A 21,993-nucleotide genomic window follows, 5' to 3' on the forward strand; every position below is an offset into this window, starting at 1 on the left:
TATTCACTCCCTGTTGCAGCAGTTCTAAGTGTGAGGGGAATCCACCAGATCTGGGTCCCATCAGGGCCAGTTTTGGCCCAGAATCAGTCCAGAATCTCTGATTTATGAGGACATTAGAGAGTTCACTACAAAAAAAGCAATATAACAATAACAACACCCTGTGTATAGGTGAAGATTGAAAAGTCTAGACTGGTTTAATATGATGTGACTGCACAGAATACTGTTGAAAACATTCACACAAAACTAGGAGAAGTCAAAACCACAGCCTGAGCCTTCCTGTATTTCAGAACATATTGCGGTTCATGTAAATTGTGACTTGTGTCGTAAAGCCTTAAGGCAATTTTAAGAAGCTGTTCTAACGGTCATCTGTTGTGTTCTCAGGGAGAGCTGAGGAGGGACTCGGGGACATTTCCTCTGGACACTGAGGTAAGGTGGACCATAATGGCCTTAATGGTGATGAGTGTGACTGTGTTGTGTGGGCTGATTTACTGCACCTTTGGCTCAGACGAACTTGAAATTGTGCAATATTAACAGAGCGTTACGAATATGTGCTGCATTTGTCTGGGGACATGATCTAGAAAGGAGTCACTGATACTGATGAAATGGGTTGTTCTGGTCCCTGATTTGATGTGCGAAATCACATTCGAGTCAATGTAAAACAGTCTGCAACTTTCATATTTACCACATTAAGATCTATGTTAATGTGCCACATTACACTAGAAGAAATATAATTTATGACAGAACAAATATTGGTTTTGACTTACTACATTTCTCGTTGCTGTGTTTTTATTTTATGATGTATTGTATGTATGTTATTATGAGGTGTGTATTAATCTTAAAAAAGCTTCCGACCCATAACATTATGACAGAAGTATTTCTTCAGCTCATTTGTTCTGCATTCCCTTACAAAGTCAAAACTATTGACAAGGAATGTGTTTGACAAGGGAATGGAGAAGTTGTAAAAATGATTCCCATTTCATATACAAATTTCACCATGAGCCTTTGGGGACTTCATACCGCAGAGATTGCAATATACCTAACAATAATAACACCCAACATTCACACAAAATTAAGAAGAGGGTCATTCCACCTCAATTCAACAAATGGCTCTGTAATGCTGGTATTATGGCTGCAGTTATTGACATTTTATTTTTGAAAATTGAAATATTGGTCTATTCTTTTTTGGTGATATTATTTCATGATCATGATAACACTTATTCCTAAGTACCAGTAATGTTTATGTTCAAAAATGTTTTTTTCTTTGGATGTATTAGGTATATCAAGCTAATATTCTGGCTAAGTTAGTTTAAAATGGTTAGGCCTACTCTTTAGGTGACAAAAGTTTGAAGCAAATCTGAGAATGGTCAAGCAGAACGTTCCTCTTAAATCCATTGCATTGAGGTGGAATTACCCAAGAGTCAAAACCACAGCCTGAGCCTTCCTGTCTTTCTGCACATATTGCATTTCCTGTCAAATGTGACTTGTGTCACAATGCCTTGGAAAGGACAATTTTAAGAAGCTGGTCTTACGGTCATTTGCTGTGTTCTCAGGGAGAGCTGAGGAGGGACTAGGGGACATTTCTTCTGGACTCTGCTATCTATGAAGACTCCTTTGCTGTAGTAGATTACACATTGTTGTTTAATATTGTACAACTTCTAACATTAACTTTTATTATAGTGCATGAAAATGCACTATATTGTTCTCCCTAGGTTTCTTATTACAGTGCATGAAAATGCACTGTACTGTTATCCCTAGGCTTCTTCTTCTTCTTCTTCTTCTTCTTCTACTACTTCTTATTATTACAGTGCATGAAAATGCACTGTACTGTTCTTCCTAGGCTTTTTATTACAGTGCATGAAAATGCACTGTACTGTTATTCCAAGTCTTCTTATTATTATTATTATTAAACTTCTTCTTCTAACGCAGCCAATTCAGCTTCAACCGTTTAACGTAGAAACTTCATTCAAACGTTGTTGCGTAGGTCTTGCTTATGCCATGCCTGCTTTATATTTTTCAACTTTGTAACTTTTATACTTTTTAAACTATTAGTTAAAAACTATTACAATTTCCCCCATAGACTTAACATTGCTCATTATGACATCACGGCAGCAATTAGAATCTTAGGCCAGGTGGCCGGCCACCTGGGCACCAACTGTCAGTTTCTCTGGCTTTAAGCATACAGTCTCTCAGAAGACTACATATCCTGTTAACTGTTTCCTCTGTCCACAACTGTTTCAAAATAAAAGTCCTCACTGCAATAATACACTATTAAATCATTTAACCATTGAAACTACTCAACTATTGAACTGTTCAACCATTCCAACTGTCAGTTATCATCCACTATACCTCCAGTCAACTACATGAAACCTCCATGTACCTAGCAACCAACATAGCAACCATTAAAATTAAGCGTTTATGACCGTTTCCATAGCAACCAACATGATTATACTGCAGTAACTTCTTGTTTCCTGATAGTGGCCACCATGGATACCCTAGCAACAAATGTTTCAAAATAAAAGTCCTCACTAGCAAGTTAGCTAGTTAGCATAGTTAACATTTTTAGCATAACTGCAAAAAATCATCAACCTGGTTAGCATTGTTAGCAAATTTAGCATTGTTAGCATAGTTAGCATTTTTAGCATTACTGCTAGAAATCATCGGTTAAGTTAGCTAATCAACCTGGTTAGCATTGTTAGTAAAGTTAGCATTGCTAGCATAATAAGCATTTTTAGCGTAACTGCTAGAAATCATTAGCTAAGTTAGCTAATCAACATTTTAACATGAATAGAAATCATTAGTTAAGTTAGAACTGGAACGTTTCATCTTTAAACTGTCTACCTTCACACTATCAACTCTCTGTAAACTATGCAACCACCATGTTTACCCTAGCTACACCTTAGTAACCATATCTACATTATCTATCTATTTTTGCATTTTCATGCACTGGTAATTCCTTGGAATTGCATTTCTAGTTCTTCTTCTAACGCACGCAATTCAGCTTGAACCGTTTAACGTAGAAACTTCATTCAACCTTTGTTGCGTAGGTCTCGCTTATGCCATGTGTGCTTTGTATTTTTCAACTTTGTAACTTTTATACTTTTTAAACTATGAATTAAAAAACGATTTTCCCATAGATTTAACATTGAGCTATTTCCCCATAGACTTAACATTGCTCATTATGACATCACGGCAGCAATTAGAATGTTACGCCAGGTGGCCAGTCCAGGTGCAGCAGCTCTCTCTCTCTCTCAGGCTTTAAACACACTGGCTCTCCTGAGACTACATTTTCTGTTCCCCTGTATCAACGGTATCAACATAAGTCTTCCTAATTCCATCCAACTTTCTATCCATTCATCTTCTTCAAACCATTCACTCATCCACCCATTCTAAACAGTCTGCCTATCAACATCAATTAGACGATCTACATTCAACTTTTAAACAATCTACTCTGTCTCAGGCTGGCACTCTGTCACACTCTGGCTCTCTTAAGACTAGCCAGTTAAATTGATTACACCTGTATCTGTATCCACTACTCTCAGTAGAGAGCTGTGTCTCTCCATTCTACAAGAATATAAGGCACATTCCATCCAACTTTCTATCCATTCATCTTCTTCAGACCATTCACTCATCCACCCATTAAACTGTCTATCAACATCCATTAAACTCTCTGTCTATCAACATTAATTAGACTACATTCAACTTTTAAATTATTTACTCTGTCTCAGGCCTCAAGCATATACACTCTGGCTCTCTTAAGACTAGCCAGTTAAATTGATTACACCTGTATCAACTGTCAGTTTCTCTGGCTATAAGCATACAATCTCTCTGGAGACTACATATCCTGTTAACTGTTTCCTCTGTCCACAACTGTTTCAAAATAAAAGTCCTCACTGCAATAATACACCATTAAATCATTTAACCATTGAAACTACTCAACTATTTAACTGTTCAACCATTCCAACTGTCAGTTATCATCAACTATTCCTCCAGTCAACTACATGAAACCTCCATGTACCTAGCAACCAACATAGCAACCATTAAAATTAAGCGTTTATGACCGTTTCCATAGCAACCAACATGATTATACTGCAGTAACTTCTTGTTTCCTGATAGTGGCCACAATGGATACCCTTGCAACAAATGTTTAAAAATAAAAGTCATCACTAGCAAGTTAGCTAGTTAGCATGGTTAGCATAGTTAACATTTTTAACTGCTAGAAATGATTGGCCAAGTTAGCTAATCAACCTGGTTAGCATGTTTAGCATAGTTAGCATTTTTAGCATAACTGCAAAAAATCATCAACTAAGTTAGCTAATCAACCTGGTTAGCATTTGTGGTGGTTTTCAGATTATATGTGATATTTTAGTCAGAATTCACAGGATGCATTCATGGTTCATAAGCTTTAAAATTGGGCCTACTGCCTTTGATCTTAGTGTGGTTCATAAGCTGTAACATGGGGCCTACTGCATACAGTACTGTATGTTCTTGTGTGTTCCTGTGTCTGGCATTTTTCTGCAAACATCAGCACCAGCATTAGCATCTGGTTTTGCTGAATGCACTTTCATCTAGAATATCTTAACTGACCATCTAAGCAAACCAAAGAGTTATATGGGACGGAAAGCCATATTAGGGCTGAACCCTCATGTTCAAGGGAGAGGGGAGGTCATCCGCTGGTCGGGTCCGAGAAAGGACCAGGTGAATCTTCATGATCAAGGGAGAGGGGATGTCATCCGCTGGCGGGGTCTGAGCTGGCGGGGTCCGATAGAGGACAATGGGAGGCACACTGTCTGAGGTACCAGAAAACTCGCCACACAACTAATTTGGAACAACCATCCATAATAGAAATGTCAAGAAGAAAGTGTCTGAGAGAGAGTCTATATCATCCCCTGGCATATCAAAGCAAAGAAACACAAGAACACAAGGTCCGAGGAAAATGACATAAACTTTACGCTGATTGGCTAAAAGAATATGGGGTGATGCGAGCGGGGACGCCAAGAAGTGTGCTTTAGGTATATAAGATGAGACCCCGCCATCTTCGGTAGGACGTTCATCGGGATGGCCAGCGGATGACACCTCACCTTCTCCCTATTGTCTTGACTGTCAGCCTGAAACTTTGTTTTCGCTGTACTATCATTGCAATATGGGGAATAAAGATCAACAGTCTACAGAAGTCTCCTGTCTGTATTGTCTCCTACGGACGCTTTGTTCCAGAGTGCTATTTAGTATATAGTTAAGTGTTAAGTATTAATTAGTGATAATGGATTCGCATAGTGGAACAATTTTTCCACGACACATTGTTAACATTTTTAACATTGTTAGCATAGTTAGCATTTTTAGCATTATTGCTAGAAATCACCAGTTAAGTTAGCTAATCAACCTGGTTAGCAATGTTAGTTTAAGTTAGCATTGTTACCATAGTTAGCATTGCTAACATAGTTAGCATTTTTAGCATAACTGCTAGAAATCATTAGCTAAGTTAGCTAATCAACCTGGTTAGAACTGTGAGCATAGTTAACATTTTTACCATAACTGCATGAAATCAGTAGCTAAGTTAACCAATCAACCTGGTTATCATTGTTACCATAGTTAACATTTTAACATGAATAGAAATCATTAGTTAAGTTAGAACTGGAATGTTTCAGCTTTAAACTGTCTACCTTCACACTATCAACTCTCTGTAAACTATGCAACCACCATGTTTACCCTAGCTACACCTTAGTAACCATATCTACATTATCTATCTATTTTTGCATTTTCATGCACTGGTAATTCCTTGGAATTGCATTTCTAGTTCTTCTTCTAACGCACGCAATTCAGCTTGAACCGTTTAACGTAGAAACTTCATTCAAACTGTGTTACGAAGGTCTTGCTTAGGACATCAGCGCAATGTATTTTTTAACTTTGTAACTTTTATACTTTTTAAACTATAAATTAAAAACTATTAACAATTTCCCCATAGACTTAACATTGCTCATTATGACATCACGGCAGCAATTAGAATGTTACCCCAGCTGGTCAGCCACCTGGGCACCAACTGTCAGTTTCTCTCAGGCTCCTCTCTGAAGACTACATATTCTGTTCCCCTGTATCCTCTGCGCACAACAGTATCAAAATAAGTCCTCCTAATTCCATCCAACTTTATATCCATTCATCTTCTTCAAACCATTCACTCATCCACCCATTCTAAACAGTCTGCCTATCAACAACATCAATTAGACGCTCTACATTGAACTTTTAAACAATCTACTCTGTCTCAGGCTGGCTCTCTTAAGACTAGCCAGTTAAATTGATTACACCTGTATCTGTATCCACTACTCTCAGTAGAGAGCTGTGTCTCTCCATTCTACAAGAATATAAGGCACATTCCATCTAACATTCTATCCATTCATCTTCTTCAGACCATTCACTCATCCACCCATTAAACTGTCTATCAACATCTATTAAACAATCTGTCTATCAACATCCATTAAACTCTCTGTCTATCAACATTAATTAGACTATCTACATTCAACTTTTAAATGATTTACTCTGTCTCAGACTTTAAGATTACTCTGGCTCTCTTAAGACTAGCCAGTTAAATTGATTACACCTGTGTCAACTACTCTCAGAGAGCTGTATCAGTGTCTCTCTTAACAAGAATATAAGGCACATTCCATCCAACCTTCTATCCATTCATCTTCTTCAGACCATTCACTCATCCACCCATTAAACTGTCAATCAATATCTATTAAACAATCTGCCTATCAACATCCATTAAACTCTCTGTCTATCAACATTAATTAGACTATCTACATTCAACTTTTAAATGATTTACTCTGTCTCAGACTTTAAGATTACTCTGGCTCTCTTAAGACTAGCCAGTTAAATTGATTACACCTGTGTCAACTACTCTCAGAGAGCTGTATCAGTGTCTCTCTTAACAAGAATATAAGGCACATTCCATCCAACCTTCTATCCATTCATCTTCTTCAGACCATTCACTCATCCACCCATTAAACTGTCAATCAATATCTATTAAACAATCTGCCTATCAACATCCATTAAACATTCTGTCTATCAACATTAATTAGACTATATACATACAACTGTTAAAGTATTTACTGTGGGTCCCTCTCAAGCAGCGTTTATATGTCCTCCCTCGCTCCTCGATCCTCAATGATCTACATAAAGAAAGATAGAAGAAGGGCTAGACTATCCCATTGTTGCCGCTCCATCATTCTTTATGTAGATCAGTGAGGAGCGAGAGAGGACGCGTAAACGCTATGAGAGGCACCTTCTGTCTCAGGCTTTAAGCATACAATCTCATTAAGACTACAGATCCTGTTTCACTACTTCCTCTGTCCACAACTGTTTCAAAATAAAGGTCCTCACTGCAATAATACACTATTAAATCATTTAACCATTGAAACTACTCAACTATTGAACTGTTCAACCATTCCAACTGTCAGTTATCACCCACTATGCCTCCAGTCAACTACATGAAACCTCCATGTACCTAGCAACCAACATAGCAACCATTAAAATTAAGTGTTTATGACTGTTTCCATAGCAACCAACATGATTATACTGCAGTAACTTCTTGTTTCCTGATAGTGGCCACCATGGATACCCTAGCAACAAATGTTTCAAAATAAAAGTCCTCACTAGCAAGTTAGCTAGTTAGCATGGTTGGCATAGTTAGCATTGTTAGCATTTATAGCATAACTGCAAAAAATCATCAACTAAGTTAGCTAATCAACCTGGTTAGCATTGTTAGCAAATTTAGCATTGTTGGCATAGTTAGCATTTTTAGCATTACTGCTAGAAATCATCGGTTAAGTTAGCTAATCAACCTGGTTAGCATTGTTAGTAAAGTTAGCATTGCTAGCATAATTAGCATTTTTAGCGTAGCTGCTAGAAATCATTAGCTAAGTTAGAACTGGAATGTTTCATCTTTAAACTGTCTACCTTCACACTATCAACTCTCTGTAAACTATGCAACCACCATGTTTACCCTAGCTACACCTTAGTAACCATATCTACATTATCTATCTATTTTTGCATTTTCATGCACTGGTAATTCCTTGGAATTGCATTTCTAGTTATTAGAGTGCATGAAAATGCACTCTACTGTTATCCGACATCTTCTTATTATTACAGTGCATGCAAATGCACTGTACTGTTCTTCCTAGGCTTCTTATAGTTATTATTATTCCGCTTACCACTTTTTCTAACCGCAATTTCTCTTCAACCGTTTAACTTAGAAACTTCATTCAAACTTTGTAACGTAGGTATTCTAATGGATCGGGTTGCTATGACTTTTCAACTTTGTAACTTTTATACTTTTTGAACTATTAAATAAAAACTATTCAAAATTTCCCCATAGACTTAACATTGGCCTCTATGACATCACAATCGGGTCGTTGAGCAATTAGAATCTTATGCCAGGTGGCCAGCCCCACCTGCAGCAGCCCTCTCTCTCTCAGGCTTTAAGCACACAATCTCTGTGAAGACTACATATCCTGTTAACTGTTTCCTCTTTCCACAACTGTTTCAAAATAAAAGTCCTCACTGCAATAATACACTATTAAATCATTTAACCACTGAAACTACTCAACTATTTAACTGTTCAACCATTCCAACTGTCAGTTATCATCAACTATGCCTCCAGTCAACTAAATGAAACCTCCATGTACCTAGCAACCAACATAGCAACCATTAAAACTAAGCGTTTTTGACAGTTTCCATAGCAACCAACATGATTATACTACAGTAACTTCTTTATTCCTGATAGTGGGCACCATGGATACCCTAGCAACTACTGTTTCAAAATAAAAGTCCTCACTAGCAAGTTAGCATGGTTAGCATAGTTAGCATTGTTAGCATAGTTAGCATTTTTAGCATAACTGCTAAAAATGATTAGCTAAGTTAGCTAATCAACATGGTTAGCATTGTTAGCATAGTTAGCATTTTTAACACAACTGCTAAAATGATTAGCTAAGTTAGCTAATCAACATGGTTAGCATTGTTAACATAGTTAGCAATGTTAGCATAGTTAGCATTTTTAGCATTACTGCTAGAAATCATCAGCTAAGTTAACTTATCAACCTGGTTAGCATTGTTAGCATAGTCAACATTTTAGAATACCTGTTAGAAATCATTAGTTAAGTTAGAACAGGAATGTTTAAGCTTTAAAATGTCTACCTTAACACCATCAACTCTCTTTAAACTATGCAACCACCATGTTTACCCTAGCTACACCTTAGTAGCCATATCTACATTTTTTTGCATTTTCATGCACTGGTAATTCCTTGGAATTGCATTTCTAGTTATCGATATTATTCTTCTTCTAACGCTTTTTGTGCGTGCAATTCAGCTTCAACCGTTTAACGTAGAAACTTCATTCAAACTGCGCTGCGTAGGTCTTACTTAGGTGACTTCAGCTATGTTTTTTTCAACTTTGAAAACTTTATCGTTGAATTTATATTAATTTTTTAAAACATTTTTTCTCCCATAGACTTAACATTGGATTATGACATCATAATAGGGCAATTAGAATCTTATGCCAGGTGGCCAGCCCCACCTGCAGCAGCTCTCTCTCTCTCAGGCTTTAAGCATACAATCTCTCTGAAGACTACACATATCCTGTTAAACTGTTTCCTCTGTCCACAACTGTTTCAAAATAAAAGTCCTCACTGCAATAATACACTATTAAATCATTTAACCATTGAAACTACTCAACTATTTAACTGTTCAACCATTCCAACTGTCAGTTATCATCAACTATGCCTCCAGTCAACTACATGAAACCTCCATGTACCTAGCAACCAACATAGCAACCATTAAAATTAATCGTTTGACCGTTTCCATAGCAACTAACATGCTTTTACTACAGTAACTTCTTTATTCCTGATAGTGGCCACCATAGATACCCTATCAACAAATGTTTCAAAATAAAAGTCCTCACTAGCAAGTTAGCTAGTTAGCATGGTTAGCATTGTTAGCATAGTTAACATTTTTAGCATAACTGCTAGAAATGGTTAGCTAAGTTAGCTAATCAACCTGGTTAGCATTGTTAGCATAGTTAACATTGTTAGCATTTTTAGCATAACTGTTAGAAATGATAAGCTAAGTTAGCTAATCAGCCTGGTTAACATAGTTAGCATTGTTAGCATTTTTAGCATAACTGCTAGAAATCATTAGTTCAGTGAGAACTGTAATGTTTAAGCTTTAAACTGTCTACCTTCACACTATCAGCTTTCTTTAAACTATGCAACCACCATGTTTACCCTAGCTACACCTTAGTAACTATATCTACATTATCTACTGTATCTATACATTTTTGCATTTTCATGCACTCGTAATTTCCCTGGAATTACATTCTCTAGTTATTAATCCAACTTCTTCTAACGCTCGCAATTCAGCTTGAACCGTTTAACGTAGAAACTTGATTCAAACTTTGCTACGTAGGTCTTACTAAGGAGACCTGTGCAATATATTTTTCAACTTTGGAACTTTTATACTTTTTAAACTGTAAATTAAAAACTATTAAACATTTCCCCATAGACTTAACATTGCTCATTATGACATCACGGCAGCAATTAGAATGTTACGCCAGGTGGCCAGTCCAGGTGCAGCAGCTCTCTCTCTCTCTCAGGCTACATACACTGGCTCTCTTAAGACTAGCCAGTTAAATTGATTACACCTGTATCTGTATCCACTACTCTCAGTAGAGAGCTGTGTCTCTCCAGTCTACAAGAATATAAGGCACATTCCATCCAACTTTCTATCCATTCATCTTCTTCAGACCATTCACTCATCCACCCATTAAACTGTCTATCAACATCTATTAAACAATCTGCCTATCAACATCCATTAAACTCTCTGTCTATCAACATTAATTAGACTATCTACATTCAACTTTTAAACGATTTACTCTGTCTCAGGCTTTAAGCACACTCTCTCTTAAGACTAGCCAGTTAAATTGATTACACCTGTATCAACTACTCTCAGAGAGCTGTATCAGTGTCTCTCTTAACAAGAATATAAGGCACATTCCATCCAACCTTCTATCCATTCATCTTCTTCAGACCATTCACTCATCCACCCATTAAACTGTCAATCAATATCTATTAAACAATCTGCCTATCAACATCCATTAAAAATTCTGTCTATCAACATTAATTAGACTATCTACATACAACTTTCAAAGTATTTACTGTGGGTGCCTCTCAAGCAGCGTTTATATGTCCTCCCTCGCTCCTCGCTCCTCAATGATCTACATAAAGAAAGATAGAAGAAGGGCTAGACTATCCCATTGTTGCCGCTCCAACATTCTTTATGTAGATCAGTGAGGATCGAGGAGTGAGAGAGGACGCGTAAACGCTATATGAGAGGCACCTTCTGTCTCAGGCTTTAAGCATACAATCTCATTTAGACTACAGATTCTGTTTCACTACTTCCTCTGTCCACAACTGTTTCAAAATAAAGGTCCTCACTGCAATAATACACTATTAAATCATTTAACCATTGTAACTACTCAACTATTTAACTGTTCAACCATTCTAACTGTCAGTTATCAACTAAGCCTCCAGTCAACTACACGAAACCTCCATGTACCTAGCAATCAACATACCAACCATTAAAATTAAGCGTTTATGACCGTTTCCATAGCAACCAACATGATTATGCTGCAGTAACTTCTTGCTTCCTGATAGTGGCCACCATGGATACCCTAGCAACAAATGTTTCAAAATAAAAGTCCTCACTAGCAAGTTAGCTAGTTAGCATGGTTAGCATAGTTAACATTGTTAGGCATAGTTAGCATTTTTAGCATAACTGCAAAAAACATCTAACTAAGTTAGCTAATCAACCTGGTTAGCATTGTTAGCAATTTTAGCATAGTTAGCATTTTTAGCATTATTGCTAGAAATCATAAGTTAAGTTAGCTAATCAACCTGGTTAGCATTGTTAGTTTAAGTTAGCATTGTTACCATAGTTAGCATTGCTAGCATAGTTAGCATTTTTAGCATAACTGCTAGAAATCATTAGCTAAGTTAGCTAATCAACCTGGTTAACACTGTGAGCATAGTTAGCATAGTTAACATTTTTACCATTACTGCATGAAATCAGTAGCTAAGTTAACCAATCAACCTGGTTATCATTGTTACCATAGTTAACATTTTAACATGAATAGAAATCAGCAAATCAAAATATTTCAGCTTTAAACTGTCTACCTTCACACTATCAACTCTCTGTAAACTATGCAACCACCATATTTACCCTAGCTACACCTTAGTAACCATATCTACATTTTCTATCTATTTTTGCATTTCATGCACTGGTAATTCCTTGGAATTGCATTTCTAGTTTATACTGTAAGTATATTCCCCGTTCCTGTATTATTGGGTAGGCAAAGAGAAGTGTAATTAAATAGCTCCCTATTCCTCAGAGGAAATGAAATACTTTATGGAAGTATAAGTACAGTGCCATATTCATGTCCACCTCCATCCTTCAGATTAACCTCTTTGTTTTTCTTTGTGTTTCTGATGATGTTTTCACAGTCCCTAACTATCACAGCCATGGCCAGTTTGGCAAGGGAAAGACAAGGTATGTTTTCATCCCTTCCCATGTCTCATCATACTGTATGGTATGGCCTTACCAGTCCTTTTAGACTGTAATCATACATGGGTAGGATACTATCAATCAATCACTTCTTTATGAATACCTTTTTCTTTTAAAAATCAGGCCCAGAGTTCTTCAGGAAACACAAGGGGGAGCTAGAGATGCGTCTTGGTGTCCTTGCACCTCTTCTGATTGACCTGGAGCGCAGCGGTGTTCTCTCTCCTCTAGAGAGGGAACAGGTGCAGAGCAAACCAACCAGCCAAGAACAGAACCATGTTCTCATCACCATGCTGCAGAAGAAAGGAGCCGTGGCCCAAGAGAAGTTCTATGAGGCTCTGAAGTGTCATGACCCTCTTCTGCTGGAGGATCTTCAGCATTCAGCAGCGAGCCCAGCAGTGCCTGAGCCACAGCAAGGGGGAGGTAAGGACCTGATGTCAGCTGTTTGGCCACTGGGTCAAATACCATATTAACAGTGTGTCTCTGTGGGCGTGCACATGTGCGTGTGTGTGTGTATGTGTTTGTTTGTTTGAATTAGAGCCAGATACATACGTATTAAAATAGGCTACATATATATAAATATATGTGTGTGTGTGTGTGTGTGTGTGTGTGTGTGTGTGTTTACATATCTATAGAATACCAGTTTATTCATGTCACATTTATTAAAATGATAGGTGTACATCACAAGGCAGATTAACTAAACCACTACATTCACCCAAGAAAGGCAAAAGTAAAATGCTACACTGATAATACAGAAATAACCATAGGCCTACAGTATACGATACAGACTCAGATAGCACACATTCAATCCTATTTAATTGTTGTTTTCTCAAAAATACAGTTACAAAATCATCACTAAAACAGAAACTTCAAGAGCACATCAAAAAAAGGTTTTCTGTCATCCATCAACATTCTGGATTTTGCACTGTACAAGACATGTACAGTGAGCTTCATGTTGTCAAGGGCCGCTCAGGAGGAGTCAACTGTGAACACGAAGTGGCAACAATTGACATGAGCCAACTTGGGGCTAGACCAAGCTCTGAAGATGAACAAGTCAAACTGGCAGACATCTTCACAGCCAAGTCTGCCAGAAGTGTTTTGACTTTGGGAATTGCTGGTGTGGGGAAAACTGTTGCAGTGCAGAAGTTTGTCATGGACTGGGCTGATGACAAATCAAATCAAGACATAGACTTTGTTTTTGTTCTTTTATTTCGAGAGCTGAATTTGAAGAAAGAACAATGCTTCAGTCTTTTGGGTCTGCTTTTGTTATTCTACCCTGATCTCAAAGATTTGAAAAAAATCACAGAATTCAGTGAATACAAAATTCTCTTAGTCTTTGATGGTTTGGATGAAAGCAGACTCCAGCTGAACTTTGAAGAGTGGACCTCTGAGCCTGACAAAGAATCCTCTGTGGACATCCTCATAACAAGTCTCATTAAAAGTATGCTACTGCCCTCTGCGCTCATCTGGGTTACAACCAGACCAGCAGCAGCCAGTCTGATCCCTGATGATCTCTTCAACTTGGTGACAGAAGTGCGAGGATTCAATGACAAACAAATAATGGAGTTCTTTGAGAAGAACATCAAGGACACAGCAAAGGCCAATAGTCTCACTGATCATATAAAAAAGAACAGAAGCCTCCACATCATGTGTCACATACCAGTATTCTGCCGCATCATAGCGAGTGTGCAGGATGAAATATTGAGGAATGAGAGCAAAGGAGAAGGGGTCAAAACGCTGACGGAAATGTACACACTGTATAGTGTATCTCAGATCAAAACAATGAACGAAAAATACAAAGACAAGAACATGAGTGCAAAAGAAAAAGGTCAGTTGCTCGTTAAGCTTGGCGAACTGGCATTCAAACATCTGGAGAAGGGCACACTGATATTCTACGAGAAAGACTTGACAGAGTGTGGTATCGATGTTTCTTCTGGAACAGTGAGGGCTGGCCTTTGTACACAGATCTTCAACATGGCGAGTGATACAACTGGAGAGGAGCTATTCAGCTTTGTACACTTAAGTGTACAGGAATTCTTGGCAGCTCTTTATGTTCTTAAGAGAAACGCAACTCACTGGACCAATCGTCCCTTAATCAGTACATTGAAGGAGAAGACCAGTTGGGTGTCCAAACACTCACGGGTTCACCTCTACACATCTGCTGTGGATGAAGCACTGCAAAGCCCAAATGGACATTTGGATCTTTTTGTGCGCTTCCTTCTTGGATTGGCTCCAATGTTGGAGCCTAAAATCCGGTCCCCACTAGATTTGATTCTGCCACGTTTATATGTCAGAGAAGAGAGCATCAGCCAAACAGTCCAACACATCAAAGTGAAGATCAGGGAAGACATCTCATCAGAACGGATCATCAACCTCTTCCACTGTTTAAATGAGCTTGGGGACAACACACTGGTTGATGAGATCAACAGGTAGCTAAATAACACATCATTTCCTAGCTTTCATAACATTTCATAACAATTAGCAGCTCACTTTTTAAATATTGCTTATTGGTTTACCTAGACCAGGGATTCTTAACCTTTTTGACCTCGAGGCCCAATTTTTAAAGTACAAGGTGGCCCGGGCCCATTAAATATTACCACCTAAGTGCGTGGCGGGGCGGATATGATCAACTAAAGCATACTCGGCGGGCCGAATTAAAGTGCGTGGCGGGCCGCAGTTGGTTTGGACACCCATGATGGCAGTCCCGCGGCCCTTGCGGCCCGCAGGTGCAAAACTGAAAGTTTGTTGCGGCCCTCAGTGGGGTGCTGGAGGCCCAAGTTTAGGCCGTGGCCCTATGGTTAAGAATCACTGACCTAGACGATGTGAACAGGTACAAACTTGGTATTGAATTTCATTTAAAACGGTATTGAAAAGGTCTGGTACTCACACAATTCTTTCAAGGTTGGTAGGTCTGTATTCTCTATTATAATCATTTCTAATTGTCGTAATACTGGTACATTATACTCAAACAATGATGTCATATGACCATGTCGTACAGTATGTCATATGTTCTGACACTGATGTGAGGTCGGGTCAGTTGATGATTGTAAACCTCAAGCTATGTTTATTACCCTTCCATCATTTGATTATGAAGATTCAGATACCCAAAGCATGTTGCAGTGAAGGGGAAACCTCACCTCCGTTAGCATTAAGTTTATCTGGATTTTCTGGACACCTCTGAGTGAAATGGTGTACCATATGTGCATAGGATTTCAAGAATCTATCATGAATCGTTCAAAAGTAATGATTTATGGAACACATTTTTGGCGACACTACCATTTTAGAGCCACAAACTAATTTAGCATGTTTATCTTCACTGAATATTCACTGATGCTAATTAAGCATGTTTAGCATGCTATTCACAGCTGGAACAGTTTCTTCTCACGTTTGCACTGTTCTTCTGATTTTAATTTCAATAGAAAGAAACACTGCAAAATAATGTTACTTACCTTTGAATTGTTTTGATGAGAGGCTTGTTGAAATCTCAGAAATATGATGGATATTGTGTTTGTTACTTAGGTACATAAACTCAGCAGATGGGGAGACGATCCTGACTCCAGCCCAGTGTTCAGCTCTGGCTTATATGCTGCTGATGTCAACGGAGGACTTGGAGGAGTTTGATCTGAAGAAATATCTTAGATCAGATGAAGGGCTCCGTCGAATGCTTCCTGTAGTGAAAGTCTCAGAAAGAGTTTGGTGGGTATAAATAAAGCTTTATTTAGCAGACCATCAAGTCCATAAATGCACACATAAGACAAGACAGATACAATTAATAGAATAGTTAAAAAAAAAAAAAAAAAAAAACATTCACAGTTACAGAGGCACAGTATTTAATCCAACAGCACTGGCCTGGAAGAAGAGTTTTGTTGGTAAAGCTTACTGTATATTTCCTGACAGACTGGCTAAGAGAAATGGCAATATTTCAACAGTTTGTTTCAGAGTGTATGAAATGGAATAAACCTCTTTAATTTCACAAGCAATACTGTATACTGACACACAGTTTAATCTTCATTTTAAACAGGCTAAATGTCTGTCACCTCTCTGAAGCGAGCTGTCAGCTGTTGATATCAGTGCTACAAAGAACACCTTCCCGTCTGAGAGAACTGGACATGAGTGACAATGGCCTGCGGGATAAAGGGGTGGAAACGCTCTGTTTGGGACTAAGAGATCCACAATGCAAGCTGGAGACACTGAGGTCAGTCATGAAGAATATAATGCAATATATTATTTTACCCATCCTGAACTACTCACATTCTGAGTCCTTACCTTAGCTGATCTTTATTGGCAGCAGAACACATATTCATAGTGGCACTGGCAATAAAACACCCCCCAACAAAACAATCTCCCTCCAGTGACCTCTCTTCTGAACAACACGTCTTCGTTAGGTCTGGTCAAGCTCAGTACCTGCTGCCATACTACTGTTCAGCACACCCCATACCCACCGGCACTCAGTTGCACACAATATAAATATCATTCATCAGGTGAAATGCAAGAGCAACTGTTCAGAAATTATGCGTGTCAGTCTATTTTCGTCTCTTCTCTTCTCTATCTTTGCTCTCTTTGGTTCGTCAGCTGTTGATATTTACATACTGTACATTCATGTATATACATTTTATCTCTTTTGTTTATATGAGAGTGCACTTAATATGAAGGGATAAACCATCAATGTCCATGTCAAGAGGAATTGAACTCTGATGAACTCCATGAACCCCTGTGCACAGGACAACATGCTATTATGTCATGAACATCTTTGTATGTTATGCTTTGCACAATCAGACAATCACAACATAATTATCATAGAGCTGAATGAACGGATATGAAGATGCATTTGTTCATGGCAGTGCAGAATAGTATCAAATGTGTGCATAAAATATGCTGTCTAAACAGGCTGAATCGCTGCAAGATCTCCCAAACAAGCTGTCAAGTTATGGCATCAGTGCTACAAAGAACACCTTCCCATCTGAGACAACTAGACATGAGCGGCAATGACCTGCAGGATGGAGGAGTGGAGCTGCTCTGTGTGGGACTAAGAGATCCACAATGCAAGCTGGAGACACTGAGGTCAGTGATAAGAGAGATATGTTATGTAAGGTGACCAGATGTCCGAGACCAAAACCGGGGACATAATCATCTGTGATAATGTGTAAACCAGCTCCAGATCTAGAGCAGCTGAGTCGGCCTGTGATGAAGAACAGTAGTGAAGAAGCTGTAAATGTGATGTTCTTTTCCTGATCACACTATCTGGACTGCACTCACATTTCCAGTCCCTGTCCTAGCTGACTCTCATTATTAGCAGATGTAGCAACCAACACAGATTCATAGTGGCAACAAAACATGTCCACCGTCACACACCGTAGCAATCTCCCCCCAGTGCCCTTTCCTCTCCACACTGAACATCAGCTCTCAGTTAGGTCTGGTCAAGCTACAGTACCTGCTGCCATGCCACTGTTCAGCATACAGTCACCCAATAACCACAGCCAATCAGTTGCACACAGTGTAAAAAAGGCTCAACAGGAGAAATTCAAAAGCAACTCTGTCTGTCTGTGTTTGTCTCTTACTCTCATTGGGTCAACAGCTGTCAATACATTATATCTCTTTTATTCATATGACAACATTAATATGCCATTGTAAATCATTAATGTCCATGCTAAGAGGAATTGAACTCTTTAGAACTGACCATGAGCCCTTGTGCACAGGACAGCATGCTACGTCATGACCATTTTTGTAATGTGTTTTATACTTTACACAATCACCTAGTGTCAAATGTGTGCATCAAATGTGTTTTCGAAACAGGCTGAATCACTGCAACCTCTCCAAAACAAGCTGTAAAAGCATGGCATCAGTGCTGCAAAGGACACCTTTCTCTCTGAGAGAGCTGGACATGAGTGACAATGACCTGCAGGATGAAGGAGTGGAGCTGCTCTGTGTGGGGCTAAGAGATCCACAATGCATGCTGGAGACACTGAGGTCAAAATTGTAATGCAATATATTATCCACATGACCTGTCTATATATTATTTAAGCAAGAAATGCCCATCAGTGACTCTCCTTATTTGTTTCTTCCATCTACAAGCTGACATCTTTTTGTCTCTTTGAATAGTAAACATTACTAAATGTGTCTATGTGTATATACTGTATGCATTCTGAATCTGTATAACATTGATGCACTTTCCTTATTTTATATAGGCTCTCTGGTTGTCTGATCACCCAGAAGGGCTGTTCTTTTGTGTCCTCTGCCCTCAAATCAAACCCCTCCTACCTGAAACAGTTGGATCTGAACTACAATGACCCAGGAGACTCGGGTGCCACAGAGCTCACAGACAGATTGAACGATCCCAGCTGTAAACTAGAGATGTTCAAGTGAGTGGATAGTGTTTAACATTTAAATCTTAGATGGCATTATCTGTTAAAACAACTCTGTGGGTTTTCTCCCACTTTCTAAACATGAGCACGGTGGTGGTTCTTGGGACACAGACAGTTGCTGACGGCAAAGCTCAGGGGATGGGAATGGAGATGTGTTAAAAGGCAAAGTCTTAAGGGCCATTCACACCAAGAACGATAACTATAATGATAACTATAAATAAATATCGTTCTCGTTCATATGAATGACAACTTTCACATATAAACTATAACGATAACAACATGAAGAACGATATCGTTGCTGATCACTTTCAGAGCGATTTTGAGAATGATAAAAAGCTAACAGCCAATCAGAACCCATAATATTCTAGGCATTACATTCATTAACGTGAGGAGAGACTTTTCTTATCGTTGGCCAGTGTGGACGCTTTTATCGTTATGGTTATATTTATCGTTATCGTTCTTGGTGTGAACGGCCCTTTACCCTGGATCATTACTGGAGATGCATTTCCTTATGTTTCCCTGCTGATTTTTTTTTGTTTTGTTTATATTTGTTTATTGAAATATAAAATCACACATATTCTGTATGTTAACATGTATTTTTTTTCTTTTTTAAACCAACATACATATACAAAAAAATCAAAACAAAACCTGCTGAATTGACAGTACTATTGTTGTCGTCTTCTGCCACCTTACCTTTGACCATTGCTGTATAGGTGCATATTCCTAGAAGCAGATGTTAGGTTCTCAGTCAGTGTTTGGAAGGCAGGTTGGCATTATTTTCCTGTTGTTTCAACAGTGCACAAACAGTGACAATATCTTCATGTTGGATATATATATATTACCTTTGCTGTACATTTTTTGGGGAAAACAGGAATCGACTGACTGGGTTGCCATCATACTGTATGTGACGCCGAAGTTGGCAGGTCAATGTTAATTGAGAAAGCAATTGATTTACATTGAACCCGGAAGGTGTTACACTGCACAATTTTATTAGCCTGACTCTCGCCAGACCCTTGTAGTTCCGCCATGCTCCACCAGAGGCGTTTCGCTGAGCTCCACACAAGGGTCTGGACGCGAGGGCAATCCAAACCCCTGGGCCAGTGAAAAAATAAGCAACCAATCAGGAGCGCCGAAGTGAGTGTTTGATTCAAATAACAATGGCGGCACGCAGCGAGGAATCTTGTGTTGACATTGATTCTGCTATTTCAACCGTTTTGTCGAATCTATCGAGTATTCATTCTTTAAAAGATTAACAGAGAATAGTTTTGAAGACATTTATTGGTGGCAAGGATGTTTTTACTCTTCTTCCGACCGGGTTTGGCAAGAGCTTGAAGAAGCCTAGCACGTCATTCAAGATAACAGGCAAGTGGTTTATCGAATCACATGCGAGGATGTTTTAAAGGACCCGCCTTCAGAAATACATCTCCTATCGAGAAGTCCCAGATCCTTGTGTGAAGCAGACAGCGAACTACAGGATCTGGCGAAAGTCAGGTTACAATTTTATCCCATCGATCTGAAAAAGAAACATAATTTTTGGAAATTGAAAAACATGTTTTAGATATTAAATATTTAGCCTCAACTGTATATTTTTTAAGGTATGACCATGGAGGACAATTCAGGATTAAACCAGGACCGAAAAAATGTGAGTGTTTTTTTTCTTCTTCTTTTGTTTGAAGGAAGAAACGCATGATCAGGCGAATATAGAAAAAAGAAGTGTGTGTGTGTGTGTGTTTTGTGCACATGGTGGTTCATAAGCAGGAAGAGCTGTGTATCTCTTTATACACAAATGCATATGCTGAATTGTGTACTGAAGTGTGTGTGTGTGTGTGTTTGTGTTTTTAAAAAAATCCTCCTCTTGTGTGCAGATGCCTGTGAGCTCACGCTGGACCCAAACACAGCACACAGAGAACTCTCTCTCTCTGAGGGGAACAGAAAGGTGACATGTGTGAGTAGGAAGCAGCCGTATCCTGACCACCCAGAGAGATTTGAGTCCCTCCCACAGGTGCTGTGTAGAGAGGGTCTGACTGAGCACTGCTACTGGGAGGCTGAGTGGAGTGGGGGTGAGACTGTTATAGGTGATGGGGCTGTCATCGCAGTGGCCCATAAAAGCATGGAGAGGAAAGGGAGCAGTGGGGAGAGCAGTGCGTTTGGACACAATGCCAAGTCCTGGAGTCTATGGTGCTCTGGTAACAGTTACTCTGCCTATCACAATAGTAAGAAGACGGCCATACCTGCCCCCTCCTCCCGCTCCAGCAGAGTAGGAGTGTACCTGGACTGGCCAGCAGGCACTCTGTCCTTCTACAGCGTCTCCTCTGACACAATCACCCACCTGCACACGTTCCACTCCACATTCACTGAGCCCCTCTATCCTGGGTTTTATGTTTATAACTCCTCAGTGTCCCTGTGCCAGATCACATGACCTCCTAATCTTGCACGATATTTGGGACGTGATTGTGGGGTTTTTCCAACCAGTATAGGGGGGGAAATGTGTGCATACCTCTACGTGTGCCTCTTGCACACATAAACCCAACCAATCAGAGCCATCCTGCACCCTCAGGAAAGGGGTTACGGTTGGTGACGGTCTTTGTTCCCAAAGCACCTCAGTACACCTGCACAGATGAGTCCAAGGTGCCACAGGGTAGACGGTGCACACCTGGTTGAGTCTGCAGTGTTAGCTGTGTGTGTGTTTAGGGGCCACCGCTCTTTTTCATCTGACTTCAATGTTCAGTTTGAATGGTGAATTTAGTGCTTCATAGAGTAATACAGTTGCTCTTGTCAATCATGTAAACGAGCACAGGGCAATAGAAAACATGTTTAGAAACATGTTTTACTTTTAATGAAGGAACATAAAAGAACATATTAACACACATATTCAAAATATACCATTTTCAAGGCATGTGTAATTATCTATATGCAAAATAAATGTTTCACATTATCTAAAAATACATTCAACTTTTTTGTTATCTAGTCTGTTGAAAAAAGTTTACGTGTGTATGATTGGTGTGATTCCTTGAGGGGTGATTATGAAATG

The 21,993-nt window shown here is 39.0% G+C and overlaps 1 protein-coding gene across 1 annotated transcript; it reads left to right on the plus strand.

The window, feature by feature from the left end:
• The first annotated feature begins 380 nt into the window (after positions 1 to 380).
• On the plus strand, positions 381 to 21,987 carry LOC134086244 (NACHT, LRR and PYD domains-containing protein 12-like). The gene is made up of 11 exons (XM_062540012.1): positions 381 to 426; positions 12,543 to 12,588; positions 12,727 to 13,023; positions 13,442 to 15,029; positions 16,120 to 16,296; positions 16,622 to 16,795; positions 17,488 to 17,661; positions 18,394 to 18,567; positions 18,786 to 18,959; positions 20,558 to 20,604; positions 20,828 to 21,987. The coding sequence occupies exons 2-11, from the start codon at positions 12,561 to 12,563 to the stop codon at positions 21,379 to 21,381; spliced, it is 3,387 nt and encodes a 1,128-aa protein (XP_062395996.1). The 5' UTR covers positions 381 to 426; positions 12,543 to 12,560; the 3' UTR covers positions 21,382 to 21,987.
• Positions 21,988 to 21,993: the final 6 nt, after the last annotated feature.

Source organism: Sardina pilchardus, chromosome 1, assembly GCF_963854185.1.
Source record: "Sardina pilchardus chromosome 1, fSarPil1.1, whole genome shotgun sequence".
Classification (NCBI taxonomy): Eukaryota; Metazoa; Chordata; class Actinopteri; order Clupeiformes; family Clupeidae; genus Sardina; species Sardina pilchardus.

What these genes read in the sequence shown, in the direction of transcription:
- LOC134086244 (XM_062540012.1), top strand. Translation starts at nt 12,561, where the DNA reads ATGGCCAGTTTGGCAAGGGAAAGACAAG. An exon ending in TGAGCCACAGCAAGGGGGAG is followed by an intron (nt 13,024 to 13,441) that starts GTAAGGACCTGA and finishes TCAAAAATACAG; the next exon opens with TTACAAAATCATCACTAAAA. An exon ending in AAAGTCTCAGAAAGAGTTTG is followed by an intron (nt 16,297 to 16,621) that starts GTGGGTATAAAT and finishes CATTTTAAACAG; the next exon opens with GCTAAATGTCTGTCACCTCT.